The sequence below is a fragment of the Schistocerca cancellata genome, chromosome 7, assembly GCF_023864275.1.
Source record: "Schistocerca cancellata isolate TAMUIC-IGC-003103 chromosome 7, iqSchCanc2.1, whole genome shotgun sequence".
Lineage (NCBI taxonomy): Eukaryota > Metazoa > Arthropoda > Insecta > Orthoptera > Acrididae > Schistocerca > Schistocerca cancellata.
In genome coordinates, this window is record NC_064632.1 from 400,249,111 (window position 1) to 400,261,511 (window position 12,401).

The window sequence follows — 12,401 nt, forward strand, 5'->3', positions numbered from 1 at the left end:
CATCAGTGTTCAAAATTGTCAGTATTGGGCGCCAGAGAACCCACACGAATTACACCAAAGACTTCTCCACAGTTTAAAAGTAACAGTGTGGTGCTGAATTTCAAAGATGGGGATTGTTGGACCCTATCTTTTTGAAGAGGAAAGAACTGCAGTTACTGTGACATCAGCGTGCTACATTACAATGTTAAACAACTTTCTTCATACAGAACTTGATAGACATCAAGTGAACATGAGAGAAATATGGTTTCAGCAGGATGGTGCCACAGCTCACATGGCATAAGCATCCATGGAAGTGGTTCGACAAATGTTCCCAGGACATGTTATTTTGAGATATGGTAATGTTTACTGGCCCCATTGCTCACCCAATTTGTTGATATGTGAATTCTTTTTGTGGGGATATTTAAAATCAAAAGTCTACATGAACAAGCCTCACACAATCGATGACCTGAAGAACTCCATTCATCAGGAAATTGAAGTCGTGCCAAATGAAATGTTGGAGAGAGCCAAGTGTAACTTTCAGGAGAGGATCCAAATTTGTATCCAGTAAAAAGGACATGATCTCCAAGACATTATTTTTTTCGAACCTAATTAAAGTATGTATATTTCAAAACTGCATTAAAAAATCTAACACTTAATGCTTGTTTTTATCATTTTTATCAAACTATGTCCCAGTCATTAAATAGTGAAAAACATGTGTTTCCTCTGCTCCACCCTGTACTTTCTCTATCTCTTCATTTTCGTCTTGCAACATTGACATGTACACCTGAACGATCATTGTCAGTGTTGTTTGCTGTCGATTCAGATGAGAACCACCCTACCACTAAACTGTACACAGTAACTCACTCTCCACCCTACCTTCCTATTCATAATGAGTCCTACTCCCAGTGGTGTGTTTGAGACTTTCCTGACATAGTAACTGCTTCATTGGTTCATGGGCGTCACGTTGGATAATGCTATGGAAGCCACACAAAATTTCAATGAGACAGCTGCTCATCATCGTCAGGTGCTTTCTGATATGTTTCTACAATGGCTCGCTAATATATACACTGACTTGCTAGAAAAGTACAGGCACCAAAGGGCGGAGCTCTAACATCATTGTAGATGAATCATAGAGCACAGCAATATCCAGTGCCCCTGTCAGAGAAATGGGTCACATTTATGATACAGGAAGAGTGCAGCCACAAATAGCGGCTCAGTGCATGTCTGGTCAGTGTGTTGGTGCCCAGTTTAAGTGTGTGGACTTAGATTCTCCATCTGTGTCAACACGGATTCATTCGACTGTGGCCAACAATCCCTTAGTATCACCAATGTTGGTTCCCAGCATTCAGCTCAGCAAGGCATGGGAACCACCATTGGTGATACTAAGGCATCTTTGGCCACAGATGAATGAATGCAAGTTGACATAGCCAGAGAACCAAAGAAATTAGGAAAGGGAATTAATGTTAGGGAGAAGAAATAAAAATTTTGATGTTCACTGGTGACATTGTAATTCTGTAAAGATTTGAAAGATCAATCCAACAGAAAGTATAGAATCTTGAAAAGAAGCTGTAAGATGAACATCAACAAAAGTAAAACAATGGTAATGGAATGCAATCAAATGAAATTAGGTGATACTGAGGGAATTATGTTAGGAAATGGGACATTGCAAGTAGTAGATGAGTTTTGCTACTTTTACAGTAAAATAACTGATGATGGCTGAGGTAGAGAGGATATAAAATGTAGACTGATAGCAAGAAAAGCATTCCTGCAACTGGATATTTATTAACATTGAATGTAAATTTAAATGATAGTATAGCTTTCAGAAGATATTTGTTTGTAGTGTAGCTTTGTATGAATGGTAAATGTGGACAACAAATAGTTCAGACAAGAAGAGAATAGAAGCATTAGAAATGTGGTGCTACAGAAGAACATTCAAGAATGGATTGGAAGACCATATAAGTTGTGAACCAAATTTAAGGGGGGGATTGATCGTACAACATTTGAGATCGTTTGATATAACACATTCTGAGATGTCAAGGAATCATCAGTTTTGTACTGAGGTAAGTGAGGGAGGTAAAAATTGTAGAGATGGAGCAAGGCTCAAATGTAGTGAGCAGGTTGTAGGTTGCAATGATTATGCCCAGATGAAGAGACTTTCACAGGACAGACTAGCATGGACTGTTGGCATCAAACCCAACTTTAGACTAAAACCCCAACAACAATCCTGTTGCTACCCTTTACATAAGACAAATTCAGCATAGGTTGATATCCATTATGGCATCAGTTCGCCTAAATGTTGCTGAGATAAGGACAATACAAGCTGCAGCTAATGGTGCTAATGGTTTTGTATGCATAAAGTTAACTAGTACTTCAAAACCAGTGTTTTAGTTTTCTACATCTTTCATTGTTTTTGTTGTCTATTTTTCACTGGCCCCCTCCCACTTCTGTTACATACAATGCACTTAGCTTTCACTCTTATTAACTCATGCATGATATTTAAGTAGTGATCTCTGTTTTGCATATTACCTTGTCTTCCACCTTTAAGCTCTCAGGTTTTCAAATCTCATCTGATGCAGTCCCCAACAATCAGTCTTTCCTTCTCATCTTGGATGGTAAGTCTCCCCTGACCCATGCTTCTGGGTGACTTTCCCAAAATCTCCCCCTTTTCCTGGACCTCTCCAGTCCTTTTCCTTCGTCCTTCCCCTTCAACCCATCTGCCTGAAGATGGAGCCACTGGCTCTAAAAGCTTGCCAATTACAACAGTCTTTTATGTGTGTGTTTTGATACCACTTGGTGAGTAGATTTCTTATGTATCCAATTAAATAATATTTTCAATAACTGATGATTTGTGGATTTGTGATTTATGGAATGGATAACTGTGATGAGTGCTCATGCAGTATGATGTTCTGTTTGTCTTATGGATATGTATGGTTTCATGGATATAAGGAGGAGAGTCATAGTGCTCATAATTTATCTACTTCATTCAAAAAGCCCAAAAGATATTGCTGAGCTTAATATTCTCATCCAGAAAATGTATGACACTACATATGTTACATGCATACTACATATGATACCCTTCTTTATCTTCAAGATTCCTTATCAGTACATTGGCACAGTGGATTAACAGGATACATACTTAGGGCACCCAGGGTTGATCTAATGATTGATATCCACTATTCATTTTTCAACCATGAACATGAAGCAAATGCTTCAAACTGTTGTTACTTTCTAGTAAACAAAGTTACTGTTACAGTGACACACCTACCAGTGAGATAAAATTATCCTTTCTCATAACATTCTAAGCCCTGTTCTCTCGCCTGTTATTGAATGAACAATGCTTATCAAGTTCTGCTTCACAGTAATAAGAAGACCCAATTCTAAATGTTCAATAAACATCATCATTATGAATGCATGGCTATATCAGATATCCTTGTTATTTCTCTTACATCTGTTTCTGAAAACTATCTGTGCCAAAAACATCAGTATTCCACATTTTTTTAATCCCTGTGTGTGTTTAACATTAGGATCAATACTGCTTCAAACCTTTCTCTCTACATAATGTTTATGTACCCACAGAGTTTGTCTCAATGTCTTTGCCAGCTGTACCTTCCCAGTCAAGTCCATGCATTGCAGTGCCCTCCAATCAGATCATCTGATGGTATAAGATGCAGCACCATTATAAATATGATGCCTTACATTGGTGCACTTGTTCTCACACACACTCATGACTTTAGCATGTAAATGAAGAGCTGTGCTATGAATGTAACCCTAAAACATCTGGCTCAAAACCACCATGACTACAAGTAATTAATCATATCTATGTGGTGATTCTCCAATTCACAATTAAGTTCCTGGCAGAGAGTTCACCCTGGGTGGAAAATTAAGTGTTCTAAATTACATTTTTTCAGACTCCTGATTATAGTACTTTTGAAGCTAACTTTTGTAAGTTGAGTTACATACAAGCTAGAGGGGACTCACACAGTTTATTTATAACAAATATATATAAAAGACATTCCATGGAAACAGTGCAAGTTAACTTAAATCCACCTTCCAAAGCAGAGTCCAGTCTACACAGTATCGAAGTTCTGTGTAAAATAAACAGAGTCCATAATAGCCATTCCTTAATGAAATTGATATATCACTCATCACACACTCCATGAATTGCATCACAACTGATGCGCACTGGTAAAGGACTGACTCATTTGCCAGATTCTGGTATAGCCCCATCAGAGGGCATTCCTGATAACCAATGCTCTCTGGGTATTGGTACAACAGTCAACAGTAATATTATGCCAGATATTCTGTTTCCATAGTGACACTGGGTGGCACATCTACATCCCAATGTTCATAGGTCCAAAGATTTGTCTCTGCAGCCTGAAAATGTGGCAACCCTAAACTTAAATAAGTAGAATAGTTTAGCAAGAACACAGAAGCACTGGTGTCCAAGAGTAAGCTCACCAGGTGTTTCCCAATGAACACATTAAGCACATTTACTATGATTTGTCCAGAGATATCTGGTTTTCTGTAGATTTATTATTCGGCAGGTTTATTACTTACTTCCATACATTCAGGTGTATCTTCACTGGAGCTCTTACAACATGTGATACTTCTTCCAAGTGTCCCTTTTTGTTCTACCTGTGACATGTTGTTTAGCAATGGGGCATATACTGCATGCATGGCAGAGAAAACAATGTTTACAGATAGGCAGTAGTGCTGTCACTGATATGGTCTATTGTCATAAGCCCATGGAACAGATGAGGGCCCCACCAGAGATGGCATGATGTCTTGCATGACCAGGAGTTCTGCCATATTCATTAATGTTTCTAATTTTTATATTAAATGTTACACTTTGGGATTTTGTGATAAGAACAGACCCTTTTTTCTTTGTGTACTGGAAATCTGACAAGCCAAAAAGTATGACTGTAATCATCAACAGTAAGCATTCCACTTGTCTTGTTCATTAAACAGTAGAAAAGCCATAAAAGCTGGTGGTGTGTGAGATGTTCCTGCTACACTCCTTAATGCTTGCACTGCCTGTAATATATTTGTCATTATCTCCCACACTTTTGTTTGATTACAAAAATGTTTGTGCAAATCACAAATGTTAAGCCATCACCACTTTTGTAAAGGCAAGTTACACATGAGCTAGTAGGGACTTGCTCCAGCTTATTTACAACAAGATCTATACAAAAGATGTTCCTTGGAAACAGTGCATGCTAACCTAAGCTAGTATTCCAGACCAAAGTCCAGCCCACACTGTATCAAAGTTCTGCCAAAGACAAATAGACTCCAGAATAGTAGTACCTAAGCCAAACTGGTTACACACTCACCACACAGCCCACAGTTTGCATAACAATTGAATCAGATCGTGGGCTCCTGATGATCCTCTCCAGATGATCCTCTTGGTAGTGGCACCAAAGCAGTTGACAGTAACGTTGCAATAGCTACCCTTTTTCCATCATGACATTCAGTATGCCCTCCACTAATGAGTAATCATCTATACAATGTTGAGCACACAATCTAACATTTCTCTGTTTAGTTGCATTGAGTTAGGAAAAACCAAATAAGAATTAATTTCCTTCTATATTGCTGTTTGTAACTCAGTTCCTTGTCAGCCACATGCCAGACATAGGGATTGGTGCATGATCTGATGTTGAAGTACACTTTGTCACTAGTAATCACCTTCTAAACCAAAATATTGAAATGGAAATCTTTTTCCTGCCAAGACTAGTGCCTAGGGTTCAGCTTGACTATCTGCTATGTGACATGTATCATGGAGATGTATAGAAGTGATGGTATAGACTATTATTCCTATATGGTTATCCAAATTATAATTAAAGAGCAGAAGTCTTTGTGTTAATTTAGAAAACAAAAAGTTATTTTTCTACTTAAGATGTAGTTTTTATAAATGTGTCATGTCTTTTATTATTATTATTATTACATGTGTTTATGAAGCAGCTGTGCCTGTCCAAGTGGGTATGAAGGACCCCGCTGCCAACAAACTGTGAGAAGCTTTCAAGGAAATGGCTGGGCTTGGTTCCAATCAATCCAGCCACAGGCTGAAAACCATGTAAGTTTAGAATTTCTAACCTATAAAGAAGACGGATTGCTGTTCTACAATGGTCCATTATCTCCCATCATAATAGATGGGGTTACTATATCAGGTATCCTTTTATGTCTTCTGTGTCAGATCTGAATTATGTATTCTTAAAATTAGCTTCAACTTTTCTGAAATGACATTTTAATTACAGATTATATTGCATTGGAATTAAAAAGTGGTGAGCCTAGACTACTTTTTCATTTAGGTCATGATACCACTGAGATATTTATAAAAGTAAAGAAGAAGCTGAATGATGGAATGTGGCATCAGATTGATTTATTTTGGGGTTCTGAGGTAATTACAATCATCCTACTACTTAAAATGAAATTACAATGTAATAATAATTGCAGCAATCTCAAGGAAAAATAGAATTAAATAATTAACTACCATCAAGTTAAAGAGATATAATGGCACATTATAGATAAATAAGCCTGAAACTTGTTAAAATTTCATTTTAATTAATTCATGCTCAAACACATGCAAATAAATGTGGTGGTTATAAACACACATCTAGCCTCTACTGTTTATCTGGCTGGAAAAGGAATATGTATGTGTAGTTTAGTTTAGTTAGTTTCATGTTCCATGGATATTTTACACTATAAATTGTAATGATGTGGAACAAGTCATTTTACATTTATATCACAAATTAATTTGTAAATATGGCTACTTTTTAAGCATTTATAATGTTGTTGTTGTCTCGGTCTTTTTTACTTAAAAAATTGAAAAATCTTACCTTGTACCTATAAATTTTCTGTATTTACAGACTTAGTAGTGAATAGATGAAGTGATGTGGCTGAATAATTTTGTATTTTTGTTATAGAATGTTCATCTCATACTAGATTACTGCAAATCAGCTGATGTTGTAGAACTACAAGACATGAAAACATCATTGTTTAATGGAACAAGTTGCCTCGTAAAGGCCAAAGTTTCTAAGTTCAGTGAGCGTTTGAATTTAAACAGTCCTTTACAGATTGGTGGCATTTACCGGGAAGAAATACCACCAGAAATCTATAAATGGAATGCAAGTCCAAATGCAATAGGTTTTGAAGGGTGTATACGGAATTTCTATTCTAATGGACAGGTAAGTATATTCCATTGGAGGAAGTGACTATGCAATAATTTTCTTCATTCTTGCTTTATATCATATTCATTCTACATCATAAGGGAAACAAAGTGTGCTTCTTCAGAAATTATTGCTCTCTGTAGCTAAACCATTTGTCAAAGTAGTTTGAATATTTATAACATCACTATCTCTAAAAACAAATTCTGGCTTAACACCATGGATGTATTTACTGACACATAATTGTTAAGAGGGTAAGTCAAAAAGTATCTGCACAATATGTCAATAGTTTATTTCAACAACAGCACAAAATTTGTGATAGAATCATTTTTTGACATAGTCACCCCATTTTTCAATACACATGGTCAATTGTTGCAAAGGCTTTCCAGTAACATCAGAAAAACTGTTTGGTTGGGCATCACTTTCTTTCACCTCATAATCTGTTATGAACTGATAGCTTCACAAGCCATCTTTAAATGAACTCAACAAATTGCAATCCAACAGGGTGATATCAGGGCTGTTTGTGGGGTGCTCCAACATCCCTAAGGACATACTTGCGAGAGTCTGAATTGTACTGGCAGTGGTATGTGAACATGCATTGTCATCCAAAAAAACACTTCATTTGGCAAAAGATTTTGGTGTTTGTTTTAAATTGCAGACTTCAACTTATTTCAAAGCATATCAATGCCATGTTGTCTGTTTACTTTGGTGCCTTTTCCAGGTAATGTTCCAGAATTGGCCATTGTGTGTCCCAGAAAACTGTGAACCTCATTTTTTACTGCAGAGAGCTGACTCTTTAACTCCATCTTAGTTGGAGATCTTGACATTTCCATTCCATGCTCTGGTGTTTGCTCTTTGGTTCAAAGACATGAACTTGTGCTTCATTTCCAGTGATTTCAAAAACATTTCACCTTCATCAGCATGACAGTCCAGTCATTGCTGACAGATTCTCACATTTATGCTTCTTCTCTTCATTAAGTTGTCTTGGCTTCCACTTGTACAGATATTATTAAAACTGAGCCTGTTTTGGATGATATAGATTGATTACTATCAATAATACTACATGACTTCACTCCAGTAAAAACTTTAAGGAGGTCTGAAGTTTACAACAGGACAGTGCACAGTCTGGTAATATGGAACTCCAATATCACCACCATCCTTTGCTTGCTAGCCAAATATTACTGAGGTAAGCTTCTTCAAAGGCTGAATCACAATCTAACTACCAACAGGCAGAACACAACTCTATCATTACATATTAAAAACAATGACTACGGGGACATATATTCTACATTCCTCGCTAGATAACAAAATCAAAGTTTTCTTCATGTCATGGTCTGCAAAGGTCCTTGAAACATAGAGGAAACATTAGGCAGTCAGATTTTGTACTTAGTGTGTTTGCTTTTTTTTTCATATTTTTCCACCCTTATCCTTCTTCGAGAATATTTTGTAAGATATGTCTGTAAATTAAAAACAAAAATTGTGCAGATTTGAGACATTTTTTACACATCTCCAAATGATAAATGCATTGGTAAGTGTGTTCTAACATTACTATCCATATGTTAAATATAATACAAGTTATTGTTTAACATTAGCAGAAAATATGTTTGTACCTTGCCGGTGATTAAATTGAAACACTACCCAGAACATACAATTAGAGTCAATTTCTTGTCAGATAGAAGTTAGAATATAATTAATATTAGCATTTGACTTTGAAGTTGAATAAACAGGTCCATGATTTGTAGGGTAGAACAATAAACTGGCAATTTTTTGTACATTATTTTCCATTTACTCACTTTAGTAGCGTCAGACTGATCGACAATTTTCTATAATCTTCATTTTTGCTGTTAAATTGATTTTGAAATTACAGATTTTGAAACTGAAATGAGACTGACTTGGCACTGTACTGCTGTGCACTCGTTAGGCATGTACATTAATGTACTCTTCTGCAATGTTTTGGTTTGGAAGGCACAGCCACCACTACACAAATATATATTTAACAATTTGAACCAGTGCACGTAATATTGACATAATATCTCAATTTAGTTATAATTACAATTAATGATTAAAATTATCTAAACACACTATGGCTCACATGACAAAATATAATTACAATTTCCGTTATAAAATTTATTAAGTTTACATTGTTTCAAATCAAAACTCACATCATACATGTTTTTAACAATTAAAATTAGAAAGCCTTAGTCACTGACAAAACTACTTTAGCTTTCATTTTGCTAACAATTGTAACTGAACTCATTATATAGTATAATTTCATGTGCTTTATTTTACTTCAAATAAAAAGAGACAGAGCAATTATTTACATGAGAGTCAAGCATTGCTTTTACAGAAATTGGGTAAAGACACTATTATAAATAATAATTAAATGGAGCAAAAAATAAATATCTGTTCATAAACATTTACATGTGCTGTAAAAAGTGTATTGTGTTGTTTATTAAGCTGACATATTGTGTTCTACTATTTATTCATCTTTATCCGTTATGGTACACCACATATGCCAAGAATTTCATGCATAAAATTTATGCATGATACTCTACAAGAGTTTGATTGCAACCAAAACAGAAGAAGAGAAAACTTTACTTGTCAGAAAAATTTTTGACACATGACAAACAATTTTGAGTACTGGCCTTGATTTATTAAGGGGAGCCAAAATGATCCATCTCCTCCATGTTAATTTCAGAAAAGAGAATGAACATTTTTTCTAAAACCATGAAACATATTGCTCTGAAATTTGGACTACATGTTCAGTAAATATTTCTCTACAAAGTCATAATGCTATGTTAGGAAATATTTATTGGTTTTTGTTTCACAATTTTTTTTAACAGATGCTTATTTTTTTCTCTAAAATTTTGCGCTTTATTCTTCTATAACTCTTGCATTATACAATTTTTTTTTTTCAATTCATTGTAACAATGAAGGAAAAGAAGTAAACAATATTGTGTATAAATTTCATTGATATACTGTTAGCAATTTTTGAGAAAATGTTCCTCAAAGATGAAAATATTTCAGTTACAGGAAATGGCTTCCAAAGTTTTTTAATACATTCCTGCCCCATATGATGGATTATCAGCATCCTCTTCTTTTTCCAATGTTAGTTTCCTTTTCATTGGTGTTTTCTTCCCTTTTGCTGTGTGTTGTAGGCTTTTGTCTCTTCTTCCTGCTCCTCTTAGTCTTTCTTCATCAATTAGGCGCATTGTGGAAATGGTGTTGTGTCCTGGTTGGAAACCTAAACATTTCAGCACATCACATTTGATAATGTTTCCTTCATTGTATGTTGCCACTGAATCATACACTCCAAAATGCAATGTCTTTATCTGTGCAAACACTCCTTTAGGAATCCTAATCCAAATTAAATTATTTACACTTTCATTTGGATTTTGTGATTTCCCATGTAAACACTTTTCCAATAAACTTAGCTGTGATAAATCTCTGAATATGGGCTTAATTACATCAATTACAGCATTTGGCAAACTGTTTTATGGGCATATTCCTTTCCTGGTTGGTACTTACACCATGAGTCATCACCTGTGGGGCACAGTGCATGTTGTGGGTGCTAATTTGTTGATGCAGTATAAAAAAATGATGCCCATACTGCTCTCCTCATATGCTCAATGCTTCGTGTATTTCACCTAATTGCACACCCATAATACCTCTGCAATCTATCAATTGCTTCATCTGTCAATCTTTACCTTCCTCCAAGGCTCTTACCATCACTAAGCTTCCGGGATCCTAATGTCTGCTTTAGTTTGCGCAAGCGAGCCCCCATATGCTTCTGCACATGTCCAATGCACTCCTGTTTTTTAATGTGAATTTCATTGCCACAAAGTCTGAGTTCCTCTACAGCTTTATATCCCTTAGAATCACCATCTCCTAGATAGTGTATCGTACATTATACCACTCCTGTGATCTGGAAAAAAATTGCTTTCACTCCCTCTACTTCCCCCCCTGCGGGTTCGGGGGTTAGAATAGGCCCGCGGTATTCCTGCCTGTCGTAAGAGGCGACTAAAAGGAGTCTCACATGTTTTGGCCTTATGTGATGGTCCCCTCTCGGGTTTGACCTCCATCTTTCTAAATTATTCCGAAGAGCGAGCCAATTGGGGAAGGGCGCCTTACATGGTGCACTGTATCCGTCGTGCAATTAGACCTTTAGCCGTCTTTCTCGTCGTTGCAATGGTGTCCCGCTCGTTTTCGATCTCTTGGGCGATTACCACACTGCACTCTGCAGTGTTTCTTTTAACTGCGACGACGACCTTGGCCATTTTTGCACCTAAGATCCAGCACGGTAGCCAGTCCGTTGTGGTGGGGCCGCCATGTACCCTCTTGGTTGTAGCCCCCTGACAACACAGGGATCGCTCTACTGATGCCTGCGCCGTTAACTCCCCATGTATGCCAAGGAGTAGATGCCTATCCTCCTGGGGTATCAGGACTCCCGGCAACGGCCATCCTGCCAGGTGGCCTTTGCTGTGGCTGGGTGGCGCCCGTGGGGAGGGCCCTTGGTCGGAGTAGGTGGCATCAGGGCAGATGACCCGCAATGAAGTGTGGTACATCATCTCTCGCTGGCGGCCAGCCGCCAGCAGTCTCTAAGCGTTCTCGGGCTCAATTTAATGCTCAGAAGTACGATCCGAAAACGTTCCCCTCCCTGGCCATGCCGTGGGAAGAGCGTAAGTCCCAGGATGGAGGTAACAGTTATTCGCCCCGATTCTTAGTTTGCACGAGAGCTGATGGGGAGTCTTTTCTCTCCACAAAGCCTCAGTTCTTCGTCGAGCATTTAGAGGACAAGTTTGGGGAGGTGGAGGGCTTGTCTAAAATGCGCTCTGGCTCAGTACTGATACAAACGGCATCCTCCGCCCAGTCACGCAGGTTACTTGCTTGTGACAAGTTGGGGGATGTTAACGTTACTATTACTCCACATAAGAGTTTAAATATGGTCCAGGGTGTTATTTTCCATAGGGACCTCCTTTTGCAGTCTGATGACGAGCTGCGCGCCAACTTAGAACGTAGAGGTGTTCATTTCGTCCGGCGCGTTCATCGGGGTCCGAGGGACAATCAGGTTGCTACCGGTGCCTTCATCTTGGCCTTCGAGGGTGATACGTTACCGGAAAAGGTCAAGGTGATGGTCTACCGATGTGACGTCAAGCCCTATATCCCTCCCCCGATGCGGTGCTTCAAGTGCTGGAAGTTCGGCCATATGTCTTCCCGCTGCACTTCCAGCCTCACATGTCGAGATTGCGGACGCCCATCTCA

General features: G+C 37.7%; 1 protein-coding gene across 1 annotated transcript in view; it reads left to right on the top strand.

Annotated features, from left to right (window-relative positions):
* Positions 1–12,401, top strand: part of LOC126092792 (neural-cadherin-like) — a 329,734-nt gene that overhangs the window by 205,181 nt on the left and 112,152 nt on the right. The window contains exons 16-18 of the mRNA XM_049908520.1: positions 5,938–6,143; positions 6,231–6,373; positions 6,900–7,160. Coding sequence (XP_049764477.1) covers positions 5,938–6,143; positions 6,231–6,373; positions 6,900–7,160 — 610 coding nt within the window. The remainder of the gene's footprint in view (positions 1–5,937; positions 6,144–6,230; positions 6,374–6,899; positions 7,161–12,401) is intronic.